At 34.1% G+C, this 17,414-nt stretch overlaps 1 protein-coding gene across 1 annotated transcript in view; it reads left to right on the plus strand.

The window, feature by feature from the left end:
- The first annotated feature begins 4,400 nt into the window (after positions 1-4,400).
- LOC145685257 (phenoloxidase 3-like) overlaps positions 4,401-17,414 on the plus strand; it is a 72,139-nt gene continuing 59,125 nt past the window's right edge. The window contains exons 1-3 of the mRNA XM_081757623.1: positions 4,401-4,404; positions 5,099-5,325; positions 11,865-12,073. Coding sequence (XP_081613749.1) covers positions 4,401-4,404; positions 5,099-5,325; positions 11,865-12,073 — 440 coding nt within the window. The remainder of the gene's footprint in view (positions 4,405-5,098; positions 5,326-11,864; positions 12,074-17,414) is intronic.

Consider the following 17,414-nt stretch of genomic DNA (forward strand, 5'->3'; position numbering starts at 1 on the left):
TATTGTTAGTTCTACGGTTCTACTATTGGTACGGTTCCAACGGGCCGCAATTCGTACAAATATCAAGACTCTCCCAACCCTGTTCATCTTAGTTAGCAACTAAAGTTTCTGTATGATATATGCTTATCGTAATCATACCACTTAGTAGTCAACGCCCGTGCAGGGATTCAGAAGCATGGACTAAGTTTTAAAGCGGGTTTGCTTTTGGTTTCAGGGGATTTATGTCAACTAAATTCAGGAACATATCATAACATATCATTGGATGGAAGGATATATAAGCCTGTTATATATATATATATATATATATATATATATATATATATATATATATATATATATATATATATATATATATATATATATATATATATATATATATATATATATACATGAACTCACTAACTCACGTTCTTTAGTTTCAGTTAGGAAAATGCTAGCATTGGCCTCTGTAGGTAACCTGGTTACGTATATAGCTATATATGAGAGTTCAATTTCAAAGTTTCTCACACCATGGCCGAAGGACATAAATAAAATGAATAGTGAACTATATGTAAGTAAGTTTCGTAGAATTTAAACCAGTAATATCAAAAATGTCAATTTGGATGATATCATGTTAAAAGCTGAGATAACAAGGATAGATACAACGCAGAATTTTCTAAGACGAACCAACAGTAACAACAACAGACAGCCGTGTTAACTAGTTGACAAGTTCAGTGACGTAACTAGGGTGGGGGCAAACTGGACTTGCGCCCCGGGCGCTGGATTGGGAGATTGCAAATTTGGGCAAATATTTGAGGGAACATTTTAGTTTGCTGCTCAGGGGGCCGCTAAGGCAAGTTTTTGTCGCGGCCTACAACTAGCCTAGTTATTGCGCTGGATAAATGGGTCTTTGAAAAGATTTCTTGTGTTCCTTTCTGGTCAAGTGACTGAAAACGATTAAAGGTTTTGGAGACCACAGTTCGTGCTTCGATTTCTAGTGAAAGCATTTGCTTCAGATAAAAGAACACAAATAATGGTTCTTACTCCACTTTCGGAACTAGACCCACTCTCAGTGGTCTCACTGTTTTTTTAAAGTAACCTGTCGTTAAATTGAAAACTTTCCTTATATCTTTCACTGGTGATTCAGTACGTTATAGAATATAATATTACGAACACTTAGAATATGGTATTTGTGCTGCGTTTATAAATGCCATTAACTACTCAAATGTTTCTATTAATTAAGTAACCTCTTTCATTCGTTTTAGCCTGCAAAATACGCAAAGAGTTACGAGAGATCATTGAATAAACACTCAAGGTCTAAACGTTACATCGTTCAAATCAAGGAGAGATCAGATCTTGACATTTCTGAAGCACAAGAATTGAAAAGAGATGAAATATTTTCTCCTTTTTTACCGTTGCACAGAAAATGTGCGCAGAATTTAATACACCTATTTACTAATGGTAAGTTCTTGTGAAGCAAGTAGCTTAATACTGATTAGTTTATTTCATTACACAATTTGTATTAAGAGATGGTAATAGCTAATGGAATCTGGAAGTAGTTATACATCCTATCACAGAACTTTCAAAAGTGAGTTTAGAGGGCTCAGATGATGCGAGTAGAACGATATCACTGGTTCTTTTATATAAATTGAGCCATTAAATAACACACACTCCGTTTTTGTATTAATTCCATTTACTTAAACTTGTTGTCGTGATAACCTCCTATCGACAATCATATTATTTTTAAAACATATGAATATCATTTTTTATATCGATATTATATATATAACTTCCTCCTTTTTTCTTCTTCTTCGAATAATCTAACCAGTATTACATATATAAAATACTTACGCCCAAAATTTACAAGTAATAAAAATTTACAAGTAATAACAATATACTAATATACAACGTATCATTGTATATTATGGCGCCCGACGGACTTTTCCTTTTTATTCATTTACTCAATAAAAAGAAAAATAATTCCGGACCGTTTACTTTTACATGATAACCATTCGAGTTTTCGAATGCACCTCGTATACTTCAAAATTACAATTCATATAATTATACATATATATTATATTTAATTCTATAACAATATTATTATCATATTTATTTTAAACTTCATCATCATTTTTATTTATTTATACGTTTCAACGACGATAAGGCACATTCAAAATTTGAGTTGCAGGTTATTTAAGTTCTTTTTCGGGTTCATTAAATGCTTGTTACAAATTAAAAATTATTTATTTAGGCAACATGAAGAAGGTTTTGAAAATGATTAAAAGATTAAACTCAAAGATTAAATAACATAAAGTGAAATACCTTAAATCAAATTACATATTCATAAAATTCTTTGCTTTTCTCTTTTGAAATAAAATGCTATATGTTATGTATCATTTACATTAACTTTATAGAATTCGACAAGGTACGAACAACAAACAAAGTCATAACGTTAATTAAAGCACAATCAATTGAATACGGTCTTTTCGAGCATCGGAATCCCAGTCTAAGTTACATGACCAACAACTTCCTTCAAATCGCATTGAAAATCATAAATCGGAATACGGTTTCTCGCGTTCTTTACTTCTACAGTTCTTAGTTTCTTTAGTTGAGAATTTTCGCCGTAATTCTTGCCATCTGAGCAGCGTTTCTAAAACATCGTATTATTTCGACTGTGATTAGATGGCATTGTATTATCGGCCAAATCAAGTTCAGTTCTTCTTCGTTTCACAGGTGGTGAAATATTGTGTCCCCTAATGGATCTGTATTTGTCCTTTACATGACTTGTCTGTTGGTGGTCTGTCCTGCCATGGTTTCTGTTTCTTCTTTAATTAGGCTCGGTTACATTACCGGTACATATGGATTTTACATAACCTTTTACATTGAGATCATACTTTAATCTCACATGGACACTTCGAACTTGGTTTCGATTAAGGTTAGTTTGATTCAAGCTAGTACTGTATTGAACCATTGATGGATTTTCAAAACTTTGCAATATCATACTTAGATTGTTAAAGTCAATGCACAGCATCACGTTCTGTGAAAACATCATCGGATTGCTTACTAACATCATTTTGGTCTTTTCGTTGAAGTTAATGCACTGCTTCAAGTTCTATGAAAACATCATCGGATTGTTTACTAACATCATTTTGGTCTTTTCGTTAAATGAACAATTCAACAGATTTAATTCACTCGACCAATCAACACAAGCACAAATAGGAACACACGTTTTCTTTCTGCATTTCACGAATATTGGAATCAACTTACCTCTTGCTACATGAACCATAGGATTAATATCATGTTGAATATACGGGGAACACAGACAGTCAATAGCATTCTCAAGATGAGGATGATAATAACTTTCCACATACTGGTACATACCAGAATCGTCATTACACACAGTGTCGGTAAAGCAGTCAAAACATTCGAATGAGAAAAGAAGTTAGGATGGTCTGATCCAACCAATACGGTAGTATGCTTTTGTAAAAACTCCGTACATTTCACCAATGTACATTCAAAATTTGCTTTCTCCGTGTCCTGAACTTCGTTGAGTCTCTGTACTGTCTTGCCCATTTCTTTATCATGATGTCCAAATTTGACAGCAATTTGTTGGTTCATCTTTTTAATTGCTCCTGTATGCCATCATTATGTTGCTGCAACTGCTCTAATATTTCGTCGAAATGCTGATCTTGTTGATTCACTCTCTGGTCCAGTTTTTCCAATTGCGAATTCACCTTTCCAAACTCTTCATGAGCTTGGTCTTTAATCTTCTCAAACTGCTCGTCACTACGTCGAGCTTGGTCCTTGATTTGTCGTGATATTTCTTTTAAGGCTTCTAACATGTTGTTTGATGAATTATTACTTGATTGTCAATCGTTCCACTATCAGTAACATTCATAATGTTCCTATATATAATCCGGCCACTTCCCAAAAAGAGTACAATTAATATATGGCTCAATATTGATCGCTTTTTACTATACTTCCAGAACGACACAATCACTTACTTCCCTTCCCTGGGTTCCGGCACCATATAGGACAATAATCACTGGTTCTTTTATATAAACTGAGCCATTAAATAACACACACTCCGTTTTTGAATTAATTCCATTTATTTAAACTTGTTTTCTTGACAACCTCCTATCGACAATCTTTTAAAACATATGAATATCCGTTTTTATATCGACATTATATATAACTTCTTCCTTTTTTCTTCTTCTTCGAATAATCTAACCAGTATAGTACATATATAAAATACTTTACGCCCAAAATTTACAAGTAATAACAATACCGTTGTACGAGGACGAACACTTAGAAGTAATATTTGGAATTAACATAATATAAATACTTCGAAATTTCTATAGTTTCCAGGTCGTAATGTGACTCGAAGTACTAGTTTATTATTTTTGTGACGTTAATAGCTTATGGGTGAAGTTATGTCAAAGATATCAAATTTTAGGCAAATTGTCTGGTGTTGTGCCACTGTTACTCCCCTCAAACGTTTGCTTAAAAGGAGGTTTTTATTTATGAAGAGGGACGAACAATAATATAAAGTTTATTAACATGAACATGAACATTAGTCTAGAGTGTTCTATTCAGAACAGTCATCAAATTGTAATATAGTACTCATACTACAAAACATGCAATTCGTTATAAACGTACAATTTCAAATATAAATGATTTAAAATATGTATGTTGATTGCTCTTAACCTAACTCCCCCAAGATAGAAAGAAAAGGAAATGTAAATAGAGACAGCTTCAAGGTTTGTCTCCAATTATTAAAATATGTTATATTATGTATTTTTTAATCATGGAATTGTGCCTATTATCCAATATAAGTATATATATATATATATATATATATATATATATATATATATATATAGGATTATAGGATACAGGGGTTAAAAGTTAGCAGGACACTAAGTTCACTTGTTACATATTTCCAATAGTTGGCAATAATGAGCGCGCTGACAGCATTACAACAACAGGAATCTAGTACATCTTGGACAGCCACAACATAAAGCGTAGGGAATAGTAGACATAGTATTGACCTCTATGGTCGCTCTCTATGTATCACAAGAAAACTAATAATTGCTTTTCTGCTCTCTTTTCTGTACAGGCTCCATTTGCTACGAAGACTTTTTATCAGCAGCTGTTTTTGCCCGAGATAGGGTTAATCCATTATTGTATACATATGCATTGACTATAGCCATATTACATCGTGAGGATACCAAACATCTTCGCATTCCCTGTTTTGCTGAAGTATTTCCGGAACATTTCATTGATTCTAGAGTGTTTAAAATTGCTCGACGACAAATTATGAGGAAGAAGAGATCATTCGGAAGAGTAAGGAAATTGATAGTTATGTAATTTCAAATATGTATATATAAATATAGTAATTCATATATATTTATTGCAACTACCCCACATTATACGCTAAGACTGTGCTTTATTAAAAGTTATAAGGGTTTATATTACACACATTACACAAGTCGACCACAGAAATAGTTTTTCTCTGGCACACGGAAGAAAATACCTGATTCTAATAGTACTTTTCGCGTACAATTCGAATGTGCGTACAATTCAGTTTTTGTCAATCACCCTCAGCTTTCCCGTGAAAGAGGGATTTTCGGGAAGTTTCTTCTCAAATTTTCCTTTTATTTTTACCATTTTCATATCTGTAGCTCGGTTACCGTTAGATACATAAACATAAAAAGTATATTATATGTTAGCCTGATTTATACTTAGTAAGTCCTCTAAGTTTCATAAGAATCGCATTATTCTTTCTAGAGAAATAAAAATATTTATGTAAAAATATGCTATGTGTACTGTTCATTTTACCATATTTATTAGTGCAGATAAAATCGCAAAAAAAATTCCACGAAAAGTACAATATAAGGACGGTTTATACCTCATTGGATCTGAAATAAAACATTTTCAATGACGTATAGACCGTGTCACCATTTTTTGTATGACGGAATTTCTAGAGAGATTTTGTGGGAAATTCCCTCCAAAAAGTAGTTTATATGATTTTTTGTCTTAACTTGCTATTTGTATATAGCGATACAGAAAGAGGAACTGCACTAAAATATAATTTTATGTCTACTTAATAAATAATACAAAAGAAGTGAGTGGTATCTTCTTAATAAATGAACACTTACTTACCTTAACTAAAATGTTTTAGTTATCGACTTTCTTCTGTGTTTGGCTTTTGGAACATCTCTTTTGAGTGTCCAACAGTAATCAGCTAGCATTTGTGAACTCCACTGTCCCTGGTATTTCTTCTCCATGGACGAAATGTCCTGACGAAAACGTTCCCCATGCTCATCACTAACAGCACCAAGGTTTTCAGGAAAGAAATCCAGGTGGGAGTCTAGAAAGTGAACTTTACGGGACATGTTGCAAATAGAGATGTGGGTCGGTTAAATACCCAGTGGGTAGGTAAATAAAAAAATGGGTATTTACCCCTTTTGAATTTACCTACCCAAAAAATGAGTATTTTACGAAAGTTCAGTTATTATGATGTTTTAAGAATTGTTAACCGTACCGGTGACGTTTTTCTGTATTTTGGGGTCTCTCGAGCGTGATGTCTCATTCATTCACTATAAATATACAAAATAATAACCAATTGTCCCCGTTCAGGTGCGGTGCGGGTTTGCAGGCAATTTTAACCATGGCGCACCAGAGGTACAATTTTGGACATTATATGTTATTCTAGGTTAAAGCGATATCTAAAACCTATTTTTTAAAATAATTTTTCTCGAAGAACTTCATAGATAAAGAGATCAAAATATTGAGTCGAATGTTTTGAAAGGGGGAAATAGTGGGGGTGAGTTGTTACATTCAAACGAAGCCCTCGTGTATACCTATGCCAACGTTGATCAAGCCAATCTTGAGAAATAATTCACACCACATTTTACGTCATCGCTCACGAACAAATCAGATGGAGAATCAGAATCAAATTTGAAACTTTAGGGATTAATATCTCCTCGGGGTACCAACATTACCGCCCACTTGTCGTCTCAAGATTGATCTGGGGCTATTTTACTATAGGTCTGCATATCCATCTATGCCCTTTCTTCACCAAGGTATGAACGGCTTTTAAACTTGGATTAGTTTTACACCAAGACTTAAAAAAAATCGTAGTATGACTTCAAGCCACCCCCTGTGTTGAATGTTTGGGAGACAGCCCCAGTTTTAAATGTAAAGTCTGCAAAACGCCATCAATTTTCAAGAACCCTTCAAGTTATTGTGTATTTTCATTTGAGAACAGATGTTTTGAGAGTCCTTCAATCCAACAGTTTTTCCTGAAACGTGAAATTTTGAAATTTTAAAACTCTCAGAAATGTTTCACAGAAAACAACTGAGACACCCGACACATAAATAAAAGATAAACGAAAGCTGGATCATGTATCTAAAGCATTACATATCAAAGGCTATAACTAGTTGAATAAAGACAACCAAAATTATCAAAATCTTTCCGAGTCGAATATTATGGACTTTAAGTTAATCATGAAAAAAGTGTGTCCTATGTCTACTAGTTTCGAACTTAAAAGGACATTTTAGAGTAGTTTTGTCATGAAAGGAGAAAATGAGTTCGATATATTTGATGTAGTCGCACTTACAGGTATTATATGAAAATATGCTGAAGTAAAAAACATTACATCAATTTCCATCAAATGTACAGGCTTTCCTTAACTTTTTATGGCTCCTTAGGATCAACGTTACTATTTAGGATTTTTGATAGAATCTCAATATTGACGTTTCTTAGAACAAATGCCGACGCATAGAAGGGTAACGAAGTCTTACAGGAAGTATATTACAGGAAGTGTTGAACGAAAGCCTTGCCAACGCGAGCACATTAGTGGGTGTCCCCTGTCACTTCTTGGTCACTCTTTGTGGATTGAATTTTTTAAAGAAAATTCGTCCTTCGTATGCTCCCCATCAAGGTATCGCCTGGTTACAAGTTACTTGGATGCTCAATACAGTGAAATGCAAGGGGAAGTTTAAATGAAATTAGAGGAATTCTCCAAATCTACATTTACAGTGTGACGGTTGGAGTAACTTGAGAAATGAATCTATCATTTATTTCGTCATTTCAAAGTCTGGACCTGTTTTTGTTGATTGCGTTGTCAAAAGATGCAAATTACTTGTCTGAAGAGATCATGAATGTTCTGTAAACAATAAAACCCTGAAAAAATTTTAGTAATCATAGGAGGCAAAGCGTATAACATGAGAGCAGCTTTAATATTAGTAAAACAGAAGTATTGTAATATAGTATCTTTGGGTTGTCTTGCTCATCTCCATTTGCTTTGTTCTGACATCCTCGGATGTCCATCGGTAAAGACATTACTGGGAAGAGTAACTGATGTTGTTAATACAAACATAGACATCACTTGCAAGCACTATTTACACAAATATCAAAGAAAAAAGGATTACTATTTCGTTAAAGTTGCTTGGAAAAACAAGATGAGGAAGCCATTTACACTGCCTCCAAAGTTTGCTTGTCAATAACACTAGGCTTCAGACGCTCGCTGTGAGTGAAGAATTGTCATTAACTTCAGAAATCAAGAGATCGAGAAAAATGGAGAAAGCAATTTCATCAAACGCGAACCTAAGGAAGAACTTAAATTTCGTGTCATTAATACCAGGAACTGCTGACAGACAGAATACTTAATAATAGTGTTTGATTAGTTTGGTGACAACTGACTTCACTTTCTTTGGTCATCGTCATGTTCTGTCATAAATTTTATATTTTCATGTTGGTTTGGTCCACTATCGAATTCTATACTGTGCAACTGGTTGGACGCCTCAGGGGCACACTAAGGTAAGAATTTACGGGGTAGATGGACAATTATTTTTTGCCAAGGATAATAGAAGGAAATCTAGTGTAAGTAGAAAGAAAAATAATGAAAAGTAGCTAGGAAATCCGTACTGTGTTACTTAATAAATATCAAATTCATTCTTTAATTGCTAGAAAAAATTATTAATTTAGTGGTTATTTAGTGTTCCTGTTGCAGGTGATACAAATGACTATTATATTTTTCATTGACAACGATAAAATTCATTTATTGGTAATTGAAACATAAAATACCCACTAAAATACCCATTTTGGGTAAATACCCGGGTATTTACCCTGGGTATTTACCCGCTGAAATAAATACCCAGGTATTTTACATCCCTAGTTACAACCCATTTCTTTGAATGATTGCAGGAAATCACTCACAATTTCACGGTAATTTGGAGCTTTCCGGTTTCCGAAAAAAACCTCTGTTAAACATTTAAATGAACACTGAGCTGCTTTCTCAACCGGAATTAAGAGATCCTTAAATGTTTGGTCACGAGTCAAACATCATATTTGGGGGCCTAAAAAATCCCTTCCTTGATTTTAGCGTCACTAATCCGAGGAAAGTTTTCTTTGAGGTAACAAAATCCTGCATTACTTTTGTCCAATACCATAACAAAGATTTTGAAGAGCCCTAACTTTATGCGGATAGGAGATCTTATCAGGGCTCAGCAGTGAGGAATAAACAACATCCTTCCGTCCAGGAGTTAATACACGCTTTGACCATTTCTTCTTGATGTGATATTCCGCTTTGTACCTGCTGTCCCATTCGCAGAAGAAACAACAATATTTCGTATAACCAAGCTGGAAACCCATTAACAAAGAAATAACTTTTAAATCACAGCAAACGGTCCACTTGCATTTCTCATACTGAATTCTTTCTAACACTATTTTGATGTTTTCATAGGTTTCCTTCATATTAGTTGCATAAGCCAAAATCACTGAAGGAAATTTGTTGTCATTGGGCAAATGGACAGCTTTCAAACTACTTTTGGAAGAGTCAATAAACAATCTCCACTCTGCACGTATTTGTGCATGTCCGAGTGTATCCATCACAGCACAGACATTATTACAATACACTAAAACATTTTCTTGAGAATAGTAGTTTTGAAAGTCTGTATGACGGTATCGAAAAATACACATTTTAGTGTCACAATGGGGCAGATTCCAGCTTTTAAGTCTAGAAACAAGAAGTTCTGAGTGCATCTTAGTGATTTAAATCCCGTACGAGGTAATTTAGTTCACCTGAGTTATCAGATGCGGATCCAATGCAGATGTGCTTCCTACATAAGTAGGATCATCTTCTTCATTGGGAACTTCAGTAGTTGCGTCAAGTACGTAATCCTCATTTACCGTATGATGAGCAGTAGGTACTGGTACAGGTAACTCTGCACTGTGTGGAACTGGCCTAACTGCTGGTGGCAAAATAAGGTATTGTACTGTGTGCTTAGATTTACTTGTTTGTCACCAGATCCCTCCCTCCAGATCATCGGTACTGCGAAGTTCATGTTTCGTTCACAATTTTCCCACCCAGTGAGACGTTTCATGCAAGTACAACAAATGTAGTGAGCAGGAAAATTCTTATCTTGGTCTCCTACACGGCAACCAAACTGATAACACTTCCTCACAAGTGGAGTCAAACATTGGCGTTGCGATTTAAATGTCACGTTCCCACATACGTAACAGAAATTGTCCGGGTGATTTACACACTTCCTCGATATCTTGTATCCTGTAATGTATAACACACACATACATACACGAATCTACACGCCATCAATTATGAAGCAGCACAAACGTAATCTAACTCAGTGCATCGCCACACAACACAATCTATTCGAACTCCACAATGCACAAACACTTCAACTTAGACGCGGCCACATCTAAAATACGTTCAGCTCGGACCGTCACACAACGCTACCAACAGTCATCAGCCTACGTGAGTCATCAATTTTTTATGCATTGTTGCCAGATCAAAATATTAAAAAGTGGCTTATTTTCCACAGAAAGCATGCGTGTATTTGTGCTTGTATTTGAGTATCCATCTATGTGACGACAATAATACGTCACCGTTAGGTTTTTGTGTTTGGTAAAAGTTTTGCGTAGTATGTTCCTTATTACCTATTAATAGACAGAATAGTTTATATCTCTAGACAGAATAATGCGATTCACGTGTAATTAACATAATTTATTAACTAGACATAAAGCTATGTTGTAGTGCAGCTCCCGTTTTTGTATCACTATATACAAATAGCAAGTTGAGATAAAAATCTTGTAAATTACTTTTTGCAGGGTACTTTCCACAAAATCCCTGTAGAAATTCCCTGATACAAAACTGGCGACATGGTGTATACATCATTGAAAGTATGTTTTATTGGAAGTCCAATGATGTATAAATCGTGCTTCTATTGTATTTTTCGTGGAAGTTATATGTGATTTTATCTGCACTAATGAATATGGTAAAATGAACAGTACACACAGCATATTTTTATATAAATATGTTTATTTCCCTAGAAAGAATAATGCGATTCCTGTGAAACTTAGAGGGCCTATTAAGTATGAACCAAGCTAACACACAATATAATTTGTGTGTTTATATATCTAATATTACCAGAGCTACAAATACAAAAATGTAAAAAAAAAAAAAATGAGAAAAAATTTCCCGGAAATCACTCTGTCACGGGGAAACTGAGAGTAATGGAGAAACACTGATTACAGATTCGAATTCTACGTGATAGGATGTATTCGAATCCGGTATTTTCATTTCTGTGCCAAAACCATGTTGACTAGTGTTATTTATTCGTTAATTTTTGTTTTGAATTTATCTATCAACTACCTGAAACTCGTACTCTATTTATGCATTTATTCAATAATTTTGTTATATAGACAACGAATAGCGTAGGTAGCGTCTTCTATTAGCGCTACCATTTATTACTAAGATGAGCTTGACGCACATACTGTGGGGTTTTCTCTTTATTATCAGGATATTTAAAGGAAGGTAAATAATAATGTAACTTGTAATGTTTTGTTTGCTCATACGTAGGCCACAGGACCTATAGTTGTTGATTGGAATTTTTTTGGAAGAACTACTGCTGAGGAAACTAGATTGGCGTATTTTCGAGAAGACATAGACATGAACCAATTTCATGGCAATTGGCATGCATTCTATCCGCCATATGGAGATATGTGGATAGTGAGAAAAGACAGACGAGGGGAACTCTTCTATTACTTACATCATCAAATAATAGCCAGGTTTATTTTAACATTTAAAATTCAGTTTAAGTGTATATTGATTTTACATGTATATAATATATTGAGTAATTAAGCATTCTTTGTTTACCTCCATGAGATTCTAGTGTAATTTTTCAAAATGTTAAACAAGAATTTCCCTTTTAGTTCATTGCGTAGCAGGTTTATCATTCTTTTCCAGCTCCGATGTTATATAAGACGTGAAACCACAATTTAAAGTGGAATCCAAACCAATGTAGTGCATATGATTCAAACTTTGGAGACTATGCATCAAGAGCCTGCGTACGAGCACTTAGGGTGGCAATTTCACTTCTGAAATTTGATTTTATTGGTTGAAACACTTTAAGGTAAAAGCTAGAGAGTGTCCTTTCTTTGGCTCAACTCGAGATGTCAACAAACGACACGCAGTAAGACACTATGCTATATTTTCTTTTGCAAGTGATTCTGTACTTCGGACGCAAGATTTCCTCAGGTACACATTTTCATGCAAACTTGTGAAATATGAGCCTACTTTGGAATGGAGATACAAAGCAAATAAACCTCTACCCTACTAGAAATCTGGACCATATGCTTCATCAATTACACATTCGAGTCTTTGTACCTGGTGGTGTTACGTTTCAAAAATAAGTATCAAGGTAATGAAGCTAAACACTGTATCGAAAAATAAACAACAATATTTAAGAACAGATGTTCCGAAATATTTTCTTTCTTAGTATGGGGATCTTAAATGTTACATATTTTTGAGCAATTACACTCATTGAACTGGTGGTACAATCTTTACGCAATCGATAAACATAACTCAATGAGATGAACCGGACAGCGGATATAAAATGAGTCGATGGACAGAGGCAATCACTATCAATATAACAGTGTAACAGGTTCGCATGCTTTCTGAAAGTCCCATATGGGTAAATGGTGTGCAGTGTTCTGAGATAGTACTTACGTGAAGTAATCAGTTGTTGTGTTTGGAATAAGTGAGTGTTATTGACTAAAATATTGTGACAAGGAATGTAGTTGGACTCTGAGTTGAAAGGTTGAATAAACGAAAAAAAAAAAGTGTTTGCCCAACATAGGCAAATGTCTCTCAGTCGATAAACAAACATATCACGAAATAATCTTTTGAATATGGCAAATCTTTCAAACCAACATAAATCTCTGTCGTTGAACTATGTCTGATTTATTATGCATCATTATTCTTCAGTAGAATAATTATTTGGCAATAAGAACTAGAAATAATTAGTCAATTTCTCTCGTCAACTGGCGCTAGACCTCACAGAAGGATCATAAGTGTTAGCCTGTCGTCTTGAGAAACTTTACAGAACTTACAGCCACGTACATTGTTGATTCCTTCAGAATTTTTTTTTTGGGGGGGGAAGCAATCGTATTTCATCGTAACGAGGGTCGACTTTCCTAACGAGGGTTCACTCCTTCTGTCTTTGAAATAACACCTCCACTGTTCTCATGACGCAAGGCGGACCCAACAATGTCCAAATTATTTGAAGAGTACGGAAACGATCACTCATCATTCCTTTGACCAATCTCAATTTTACTTGACTTTGCTGAGTTCACGAGAAGTTTGGCAATAACGTTGGCACAATACAGAAAATTGACCTTATTTTCTAAGAAAAGGGTACATTACAATTTTGTTGTGTAAACTAAAGTTCTCCCCTGTGCTTGTAGAATATATATATATATATATATATATATATATATATATATATATATATATATATATATATATATATATATATATATATATATATATATAACAAACATTTATTTTGACAACGGATGAACAGATAAACACAAGAAATTAAATTAAGAATAGAAATTTCAACGTGTGAGGGCAAGCTTACATTTTAAATCCGTTGAATTGTCCAATTACATAATTGTTCTTTCTTCGATCACAATGATTTCGTCCCTGCTGTCTCTCGGAAGAACGGAGAAAATTACACATTGATTAGTTCATTTTCTGTTGCACTTTACGACGTTGTGAAGATGTGACATATCAAGCTCAAGTTATTAAGTATGTGTTTTGATTAAAAATTGTGTAAAAAAATGTATGGCACTATTCATTTCGTAAATGTCAATACACCGTATATTAAAACTATTTTTAATCGTCTTTAATGAATATGCGTTTAGGACACCGGAAATTAAATAGATTAATGATTTGTGGTAAGCGTCCCATTCATCAGGAAGGTGTATGGTAGGGAACTTTCAGCTTAACTTGGGATCCGAACCATATGAGCCACTAGGAATCGGACCAGGGTTTCCCCGCCGAGAACTCTTATACTAAACATTATAACGATCTTACCAATGGTAGCCGTTAACCTGGTTCGGCTAATAATTTAAGTCAAGTTTTTGTGGTAGTAATTATTCACACTTCAAAATATCTTCTGTGAGTACATTTACTTGTATTCTCACCTTTTATACTGAAATTATAAAATGGTGATACGTGTTAAACAGTTTTATTCGTTGATTCTTTATGGACGAATATACACATAGACTGCTTTCCAATGGTACATGTTTTTTAGGTAATTATCAACAACTACATAGCAACGAAATATATAATAATGTATATTTTTTTTTACATATATTAAAAACATTCTTCTTTTGTTATTTTTAAATTAACACTATATCAGGTATAGTGCTTGTGTATGCGCACTTTCTGCCCAAAAATACAAGTAATTATCAATTTATACAAATTATCTCGTTATATAAAATGTCGCCCGACGATGGGACTGAATATAAAAGTTACAAGGGAACTTGGCTTTTATATTTAAGAACCACTGGTCCGTTTATAAGAACAATATTCCATAATTACGTCTTTTACATTTTGATCGACCCTCGCATATAGATAACATTATTTATTTTCCCTCATATAAATATATTTATAATAAATCTTTCATTTCTTTATCATTTATCCTTTATTACATTAATATATATATTTTATTATTATTAAAACGTCGTCGCTTATTTATATAACTAACGAAGGGTACGAATTCAAAATAGTAAGAAGCAATTACATTTTCAAACATGAGTCACCATGATCAAGGGCGCATTATATAGTAATTACTTAAAATGATATTTTACAGTATGCATTGTATTCATTAGGCGTCAGAGTATAGAAGAATCTTATTCCAGTAACATATAAGATGGTACATGAAGACAGTTGTCGGATAATTAGCTTGATATAATGAACCTTATTCTTAACATAATCTTTGACAACAAATTCTCAACACAAATTCATATAATATAAATAACCTTTGCTTTTAATCAATTACAAATCGAATTATAATTCTTCACATTAACAAGAGAGAATTAAAATCATTTGAAAATTATCATTGGTTAATGAAAATTAAAGAAAATTAAATTGAATAAAAATAAAATAAATGTTCATGAAAATCTATAGCTGATATGGGTTTAACCCTTACTTCATCAATTGTAGTCAGCTTAAATTCGTATTTGCATATGATTCTAATAAGGTACATTGTACTGCACAATCATGATTAGGTTCCGTACTATTTTGTACATGTATTGCGTCGTGATTCTGATTTTGATACGAAGTGCCATCTCTTGACCTCCAATTACGTCTGTCCACGTAGTTTGCTGTATTCCTGGAATTTCGCCATGTATTTCGATTGTTTTTGTGCCTACTTCGGTTGAATGACCTGACATAATTATTGTCACGATTGATTAGGTTAGGTTGATTACCAACATATCTTTGCCTATTTTGCTCGTTCTGATTGCTTGAATTTACTCGGTTTATGTGGTGCTCCGTATCGTTCATACTACGGATATTTAGATTTCGAACAGGTACAAAATGATCTGAATTATTTTTACTTTTACCTACTCCTGCTTGTTGATTCAGAGCATGGTATTGAGTTTCATAACATTGAACAAGCATTAGTAAGTGGTTGAAACTCATACACTGTGTAGAAAACAGGATCTGTTGTAACTTGAACGGTAACAAATTTCGAATTGATGCTATGATTCTAGATTCTGATTGCAATGGATTTACGACTTTTAATTCATTGTATGTATTTACAACAAACTCGACAACAGATTTGTGCAAACGAGGATTGAAATGTTGGTTTCTAATCGTGGCATCTCTATTTGCAAGCAAAAAGTCATTTTCATAATTTGCGATTAACGCTGCTTTAAACTCCTCATACGTACTAACGTGATCTCGTACTGCTTTAAACCACAAAGAACATGGTGGGAGTAATAAATGAGGGATTAATTTCATATATTGTGATCTATCTATACACATTATGTTGCACTCATCCTGGAATCTTTCTAGGAAAGAAGTAGCATTCTCATTACACTTACCACTGAACTTACTCATTGCACGTATTTCACTCATCTTTACGCTTAACTTTACCTTCCTTTTATCATTCCGTGTTCTTCTTGAGTGACAATTCCTACCTATGGCGTGATGTGTAGTTACACCGTCTCTTTTCCGCCCATCTGAACTCCTCGGATGATTTTCTTCCAAGATAATGTCCTCATCAGATACGGGTGAAGGCGAGGTCATCTCTGGCGAGCAAGGGAATTCCACACGATCATTAATCGTGTTATTGGGGTACGTGTTGTCCTTGATCTGTAGTGTCCTAATTTCCTCTTGTAAGATAGCTATCAACTGCGTGTTTGCACGTATCTGATTGGAGTTATCCGTGATCTGGATTTTTTGTTGACGTACAGAAGATTCTATTGCTTCTAAATCCCTTTTTACACCACTGACTTCTTGGATTAAATGGCTGTGACTATCTTGACAATCCTCAGATATTCTTTTCAACTTTTCGTCAAATTGTGAGGTGATGTCATTCATCGCCTGCAGAATAAATTGTTTCGTCTCATCTGACTTCTGCTCCATCGTCTGCTTTATGGCTTCCATATCTTCTTTTCGGCTTTGTTCTTGCCGTTCTAAGAGTAGTAATATTCGGTCTTCTAGTGTCGTTCCTGGTGCTGTACTAGGTTCACCATTATCACTATCACTGATTTCTTTTTCCATTGTTTCCACGTTCATGTTTCTTGAAATTATTCTACCACTCCTCAGTCTTGTCAAGTTCGTAGTCATTAACTTTTTTGCAGAAGTAAATTCACCCTTACTTAACTTCGGGAATTGAATTTACAATGTCCCGGGTTTCGGCAAACGAAAATTTTTATAACGATCTTACCAATGGTAGCCGTTAACCTGGTTCGGCTAATAATTTAAGTCAAGTTTTTGTGGTAGTAATTATTCACACTTCAAAATATCTTCTGTGAGTACATTTACTTGTATTCTCACCTTTTATACTGAAATTATAAAATGGTGATACGTGTTAAACAGTTTTATTCGTTG

The sequence above is a fragment of the Thermobia domestica genome, chromosome 5 (assembly GCF_964235325.1).
Source record: "Thermobia domestica chromosome 5, izTheDome1.hap1.1, whole genome shotgun sequence".
Taxonomy (NCBI): Eukaryota; Metazoa; Arthropoda; class Insecta; order Zygentoma; family Lepismatidae; genus Thermobia; species Thermobia domestica.